Here is an 8,330-nt window from a genome sequence, read left to right on the forward strand (position 1 = left end):
ATGCTGAGGAAAGAAAAACATGTTCATTTCGGGGGGCCGCGACAAAACTAAATGCGAATGTAATCGGATCAGTCGGAAAAATCTGTAGCAAATTCTCCCCATTTGTTTCCCAATCTGCTTACCACGGATAACATTTCTGCATTTTCAGCCCTGCACATTTTATAATGCCTTCCTCTTGTACTGCAAATAAATTATATTATTAAAGCAATGTTACGGAATAGATAGTTCTACGATCGCAAGACACATATTTTAGAAAAACAACCGGTTTTAATACAGGTTTAAAATTGCCCTGCTTTGTTTTAAAAACTTTTAATATGGGTAATAAGTAAATGAAGAAATTCACAGCCTCCTGGATCGCCTAGCCATTGTGTAAGTGAACTGTATTTGATTGTTTCTGAAAAGGCAAGTATCTTCCCCCATCAGTGTTGGGTACAGCTCTTGAAGATCAGAAGGGGTTAATCTTCAGAACACAGCTGTTTTGGCCTGGAGGAGCTGGGAAACATCTGTATTAACCTCTGGCGGTATCCCAGGGGCGGCCTGCGGAGCGCTGGAACGCAAGGCAGCTCTTTCCAGAGAGTGAGCGTGCCGTAAGCAACAGCTGCACTGGCTGGCTGCCCACACCGTCACTGGGCAGAGCCCTCCAGAGACCTGCGGGGGCACCGCTCCAGAAATGTCTCCTTGTTTCCAAACCTGTATCGCGCCCGTACCATCTCCCCTCGGAGCAGTGTTACGGATTCCTGCACCCCTGACTTGAGGCATTTTGAGGCCTTTACAAAAATACAACTACCCTCCTGTTAGCACACTGCCTGCACCACAACTCAGCCTCTTATCACATCACTGCTGTATAGGAACAATTATTTTTTAAAGAAAACAGACAGATAAATTACATATTGTGTTTGGACAGCCTGTGTATCACTGCCCAGCTGTTGTATATTTGTAGGATAGCCACAAACTCTGTGAAAGAGCTTTAGAGTGACTTGACTTCACGTGAGCTACATATTTTAATTGGAGAGCCAAGGAATCTAACACCCAGTGACCTCTCACCTTAATCCTAGCCTCAGGGGTTCAGTCATCCAACAGGGGGAAATTTAATTCAGCCCATCAAGTCCCTAGTCCTCCTGTTTCCGAAAGCGCAGTAGTGCCCACTATGATCTCACATCATATGACTAACGCGTTTGCAGAGATGAAGGCCTGTGTGAGACACAGGGCTGTCTGCATGGGAAGTCTTTTTAAATTTAACACATTTTCCAATTAGATCGTTTCTGGCATATACTACTTGCCAGTTAAAGCCAAGTATTAACCAACTACAGGCTCCGTGGCACTCCTCCAAATACAGGTTGTATTGTGCCCCGGAGCTTCACAATAGAATTGGTGAGAGCAATTACTCATTGTTTGTGTGTGACTCACCGTCTGTGTTTACTCGTAGTATCTCAGGTACACAGGCTAAAACCAGCCACTTCCACTCATCTGCCTTTTCAACAAACAAAAAGTCACCACCCACCAAAGCAGCTCATTGTAGAGACTAGTGCGACTAATTTTCCAGTTTTATTGTGTGTGTTTTATTTAAATCTGGCAGTTGTTCTAAGGACCTGAATCTTATTATTTTTTTCTTTTACATAGTCTGCTTAAACAAATACACCTTATTCTTTACAAAAAAAACATCATAACACACTCTCTGCAGTCTGTTTGTAATCCTTTTCCCTAATCAGATAAGGTCCAGACAGCTGCCTTAAATCACGATTGTTAAAATCCAAGCGACCAATTAGTTCTCTCCATTACCGACCACATACACATGCCTGTGAATCAGGATGGTGACGTCTGTTTGATGTTGCGCAGGAAGTTCCTTCCCAAATGGGGCAAAATAAAGGGCGAATTAAACCTATCCCACACCGCAGGACAGCAACGGCTGAAGACGCATTTCTGTACAGTCAGACCTGTAATTAAAAACCTGCTTTTTTTTGGTACTGAGTGTTTTATAGCTCCCCCGGAAATGGAGAAACCATGGAAAAATTACTTTGGACCAGATCCTTTACTTTCCATTGTTGAGAACAGATAAGCCCCGAATTGCTGCCGAAAATCTGCATGAACCCACACTACTTCACTTTAGTGTGCCCAGTCCTCCAGTGTTAGCAGCTACTCTCTCTCTCTCACTCTCTCTCAGTAAGCTGTGGTTTTGTTGAAGGGAAATGCCTTAATTCAGTGTGGCTGTGGGCTAATGCACCAGGGACCGCGGGGACCGAATAAAATAATTAGCCAAGAGTACTAAGAAGTGCTGGGGAGCTGCAGCAGTCAATCAGCAGGGAGAAAAGGCAGAGGAGCTGTGGTCTCCTGTCAGCACAGCTCTTATCAGGACTGGGGGGGGAGAGAGACGCTGCTAATTCTGAAGCAGGCCCTCTCTCGCGCATAGCCCTCACACAAACATACCTTTGTCCTGTGTCAGGAGGGGAAAGCGGGAGATGAAAGCCGAGCTCTCCCACGAAATGTGGCCGAGACTAAGCTGGCATGCCTTCTCAAACCCGTCCTGACATGCTCCACTGACAGAGCGACCGAGGAGAGGGGTTGCTTATCTTCCTGCTAGTCCCTCAGCCGTGTTCTTCTAACAAACAAGTCCCTTCTTCCCGAGAATGTAGAAACTGGGAAACTTTTTGACTGGGAGATTCTCCTCATCCTCTGGCTGGTTTTAAATGCTAACCATTCAGAGGAATACCAAAGAGGAACCAAGGAGAACTGGATTATACTGGAGGTATGGGTCGGTATAGGAGCATATGGAATACTTTAAGAACTTATTGGTATTGGAGGCATGTATAAAGCAAGCTAAAGCCTGGAGGCCACATTGCATGTTTTCCTACAGTAGAATCAGTGTGTTCGGTTTTACTTTGCCATCCAACTGTAACAACCTGGGATTCATTGTTATAATGTAATAATGTCAAATAAAGCCCCTCTCCCCCAATGCATAGGATTAATACATACTTTCATTCCTATCGAAGAACCTGGTATCTGCTCTTTCAGTGTTTCAATTTAATACCACTTCATCTCCATTGAGAACTGCCTGTCTGAAACCCAGTCATGCAAAACAAAGCTATTCTAGCCCCAGTCACTCTCTACCTTGAAAGCAATCTCTGCGAAATCAGATACAGTGCTGTTGTCATAATATTTAGCACTTGGAATCTCACACAGATCAATTAAAAAGCAAGTAACCACTTTACAAGCCATGATTAAAGAGACGGTGGGGGGGGATCAACACCGGAGCAGAAGCTAAGCATAAACAACTTCATAACACTGTAAAGACGTGGTGATTCTATGATATGCATTTAGTTTGGTTTTAAAGTTCAGTAGAGTACAGCTGTCACCTGGTTAAATGTTTTTTAATTGCTTTTATTAAATTTTCTGCCCTCTGTGTGATTATTTCAATATCCAGTATGTTCTTATTGATCTTTATTAATCAGTTTAACATAATTAATTACATTTGATCTGTTGGTTTTCACTTCCATTGTAACAATACAGCTAACTCTTTTTTTACTTTGTGCTGTGCCCTGCATCCACTTATCTAAATGTGCAATAAAGTGATATTTAATCCATAACCTTACATTATGCATATATATATATATATATATATATATATATATATATATATATATATATATATATATATATATATATATATATATACACACAGATGTCTATGTTTATCATAGGCCTTCACACAGTAAAGCCCAGATACACTAGGGATAGCCTGGATTTTTATATTAATATATATATATATATATATATATATATATATATATATATATATATATATATATATACAAACAGAGAGAGAGAGAGAGAGAGAGAGAGAGGTTAGATACATTTTTCTAATTAAAATATGTTTGCACAACATTTGCAGGACATGTTCATAGTAGTTCTGATCTCATCCATATTGAATAACATTACAGTGCTTTGCAAAAACTTTTGTTAAGTTTCACCAACCAACACACAAAGCATTCTTTGTGAGCTCTTCCCCAAGGCATTTTGTATGAATCTGCATGAATTAATACAATTATTAAAGGGTTTCATAATTTGTAAACAGCAGAACTCTTTTCAGCCAAAACGACAACAATCTTATTAAACTTACACTACATTTCACATCAGAACCATGACCAAAGCCATTGTAAATATAAATGAATTATGAAAAGAGCCATGTGGGAGATTTCCTTCAGTACTGGTCATAAGATGATGTTTCTAAAAACTGTTTGAAAACAAAAAAATGATCTATTTTGTTAGTATTGTGTTAAACAGGACTGGTGCAGTTCAGCATATGGAAAAGTGCAAACTATAAGAAGTCAGGGAGATATAAAAATGCAACAGCAAGTCAGAGCATCACGTCTAGAGAAAAGTGGCCTTCAACTCTGTCAGCTTTGTGGCTGTATACATCTGTGTCTGTTAGTGTCTAAAATAGACACAATGTCGAAGCTCCCACCATAATTACACATTTCAAAAATAGTCACCTCCCAATGTTTGTATATACCAAAAAAGTTGCAAACGGCAAAGCTGTCCAGGTTACCAAGAGTAAATAGCATAAATTTGAATATTTTCAATGAAAAAGGAAAGAAATATAGTCTATACAGGTGTTTCTGCATCTTAACCCTGTGTCCAGGCGATATTTATAGATATAGGCAGGTTTTCCTTCTCTATTCTAATGATCTGTAAAAAACATTATACGCAAAGCCATTGTAAATGTGTAGGTTTCTACATCTATATCTATATATAACACCCTGTGACAATACAAAAACATATCTAGTGCCCAATCTAGCCTCACTGCCTTTTAAAGTAAAAATGAGCTTAATCTTGACAGTCATTGTCTCTTCCAAGGTCTCCTTCGCTGGTAACAAGATCTACCTGTTTTCGTTTTATAAGTTCCCCCACTAAAGAGAAATTCCAAACTGAATCATAAAATCCATTGGTATCCAAAATAATATAAACAATTACTTTAAAAGCTTTTTGCTCCAGGCCAAAATTTGCTCCACATTTGCAGTCTGCAGATTGTCCTGTAACAATTCCAATGTTTTCTGTTTTCCACACTGTGTTAGACTTCGATCTTAAAACTGATACAATAAGATCGGGTAAAACTGCTCTGAACCTGCTGGCTTATATTAGAAGTACTGCATTTATGTTGTTGATTGGTCGATTGGGTGGTTTGCAGAAATTACAGATAACTGTTCTAAAGTGCAAAAAAGTAATTGGGCCCTGGCTATGAGTACCAAAATCTTGTTGTAACAGAAATTAGAATAAAGTGCAAGGCCAGATGTATTTGAAATATAAATACAATGTTATATTTGTATATGAAATGCAAAAACTACATTAACACAACTACATAAGCATTCCCTCTGGGGCCAGCTTTACATTATGATAAGAACTGCCACTATCATCTCTGTCAAACACCTGAACATCACCAGGGCTTGCCAGAAAATCCCTCCTCTGTACATTGACTAAATTGCTATACTAGAACCACATATTTACAAGACCTGGAATATGTTTTGTCATGGAAAAAACAAACCAACAAAAACTCAATTATTCAATTACAGCATGTTTTAAGAGCAAAAGCAAACTTTCCAATCCTCCCTGTTTTTCTTGTGTGTGCGTCCTGCACTGTTGTGTGCCATTTCCTGCATTGCCACGAAATGTTTAACAGGGGGGAAAGTATTAAAAGTGTCGAATACTGTCAGAGTTTCCTGTGAAATGTTATTACACAAAACGACATTCATGTGAAAGTCCTGGCAGATCGTTCACAGTTAGGATTACTTCACTGCTTACATGCTAATCCTCCTGGGAAAACAAGACTAGCCACACCACTGGGGTAAATTTAATTTGATCACACTGACAGTACATATCCTACCCTCCTTCAGCCAGCAATTCAATTAAAAATCAAAAATGAATACCTGCTTCCCTGTGTTTTCTTAAAAGATCATTCGCAAACTGCAGCCTATATAAAACGGATCAAGCCCCCCTTTTAATTGATCGTTTCTGTAGCGGTATCAAACTTGTGTGCCATGCGTAAAAACGAAATTAAAAGACAATAGCGCACTGGAGGAACCTACCCAGGTTTACAAAGCTCATGACCATGTCAGCATCGTTGAGGAAGTTGTTGTCCTGCAGGGTGGCAATCGGGGGTCCCTGCGTGGTGAAGACGGGCTTGTAGGGGTACGAGTAGCCCTCCTCGTCCCCCTCGGTGGACATGGCATTGTACAGGTCCAGCATGAACATGGGCGCCGCGTTGTGCTTGCCGTGGAGGTGCGGCCGGGGCCGGTGGGGCAGCCCCAGTATGGACAGGATCTCCCGCTGCATCTCCCGGCGCTCCTGGCTCTTCAAGCGCCGGTGGATGAAGCTCGAGTGCACCTCGTTGTCCAGAGTGAAGTTGCTGAACACGGTGTCAGCCAGAGCGCAGTATCCCCACAGCAGAACCAGGGCTGGGGCAGCTTTGTCCAGTAAGGAAACCATCTTTATCTATGTTGTGTATCTGTCTGTTTTCCTTTGTTATAAAGTTGGCGACCTCGGCGCACCACCAGCCCGAAACAAAAGTCAGTGTTCGGTTTCAGACGAACCTGTTGCGGCTATATGTACATACTTTCCCACAGCATCAGCTCATTTCCCTCATATTGAGGGACTGGTCCCTCATGTATCATTCATGTATCCCAAGCTGTAACCTATACAGTGTATTTGTTTCGGTTTTAAAATCCAGTACGGTGTGTGTGTATCCCGCTCCTGCCTGGGTAGACTGATCCCCGTTTCTTTCGCCTCTTGTTCGCTGTCATGCACAGGCTCTCCTCTCCTCTTCTCTTCTCCTGCAGCGCAGCAGCCAGTGCGGTGGCGGCTCTGGGCGCACACGGCTCGCTTCGAGGAGGTGCTATGGGCTGGGAGGGGCGGGAGGCAGCCACTGTTGCCGCTCGACAAAGCCCAAGCCTGGGGAGAGGGGTGGGTGTGTGCTCGGGGTAGGGGTGGTCGGGGTTTGGGGAAGAAGACGAGGCGTGACGGAGGGTGTGTGGGGGGGTTGGGTATCATCAAGGTTGTCTTTCAAGATGTGTGCAGTGTTGGTAGTGGCCTGGGTGGAGACAGCGGCGCCTTTGTAAACACATTTTTCACAGGCTTGTCAGATGAAGTGTCTGCGCACGGGTTTGTTTTGTCCCTCCTTGTCCATCGCGGGCGTCCTTTGTTAAGTTAAGGACACGGCAGAGCTCTCCGACGCCTTTCGGGGGAATAGGATTTAGGTTTTATTATTGTTCTGAATATTGACATGCATACATTAAGGCGCCCCTTTAAAGCATAAGATCTATCTATCTATCATCCGTAGGGTTATTACTTTCCTGCTGCTGAAATGCACGTAACACCAATGATGCTTTTGCACGGCAAGGTTTATGTTATTTTGTTAATGACTGTAAAGGTGTGCGTGAATAATTATCGTCATTAACATATAGGAGTGCTTTAACTTGCTCAGCCCCCAGCTACACCTGTCTTTGCTACCCGTATAGCGTGCTCAGTGTCCCGTGTGCTTCTGTATTTCTGGTTGGTAACATAAATGAACCCTTGCTTTATTTTGTATGGTGAGACATCCGAATCAAAGATGAATTAAAACAGAAACAAAACACGATATATAACCCTCCAGTAACATCCTAATTCAGGGGTTCCCAATGTCTGGATATGGAGGGCCAATGGGAAGCATGGGATGGGGGGGGGGGGGGGGGGGGCGCAGAACAAAAAGGAACCACTGATGTAAATAAAATATATCCCAAATCATACCTTTTTATTTCTTATACATTTCTGTTAGGGAACATTTCTAACTTCAATTGTTGTTTTATTATTTTCCCCAAAATTCCATGTGGAATTTGTAACAGAAAATGTGTAAAAAAATCGTAAAGGTTCAGAAAAGGTGGGGTTGACGGTTGGCTTTGGAGGGCCACATCAAACATCCTCGAGCGCCGCATTTGGCCCCCGGGCCGCACTTTGGGAACCCCTGTCCTAATTGATGCTTAGATGTGGCGTGAACTTTTTACTGTAATGCCCACCAGAACATAGTAAACTGGGGGGGAAATAAGGAGGTCCGTGTTACCAGTGTATGTGGTATGGACCTGATAAAAAAAGCTGATGCTACACAGCAGGACGTGGGACATTTTAATGCACACAAAGTTAAGTTAATGATCCACATGTATGGCAGCTGTTCAATCCCTTATGCTGTCCTTCCTTTCCATTTCCCCTTAAGCACGTGCATCTCAAGTGCGGCTTTGGGAGTTTTACACGTATCAATAAAGTACCAGATACTTTGTGCAGACACAGAAAGGGTCAGGCTTAACCTATAA

General features: G+C 42.3%; 1 protein-coding gene across 1 annotated transcript in view; it reads right to left on the reverse strand.

The window, feature by feature from the left end:
- bmp7b (bone morphogenetic protein 7b) overlaps positions 1-6,902 on the reverse strand; it is a 28,736-nt gene extending 21,834 nt beyond the window's left edge. The window contains exon 1 of the mRNA XM_066702527.1: positions 6,078-6,902. Coding sequence (XP_066558624.1) covers positions 6,078-6,477 — 400 coding nt within the window. The 5' untranslated portion in view covers positions 6,478-6,902. The remainder of the gene's footprint in view (positions 1-6,077) is intronic.
- Between the last annotated feature and the right edge of the window lie 1,428 nt (positions 6,903-8,330).

Source organism: Amia ocellicauda, chromosome 4, assembly GCF_036373705.1.
Source record: "Amia ocellicauda isolate fAmiCal2 chromosome 4, fAmiCal2.hap1, whole genome shotgun sequence".
Classification (NCBI taxonomy): Eukaryota; Metazoa; Chordata; class Actinopteri; order Amiiformes; family Amiidae; genus Amia; species Amia ocellicauda.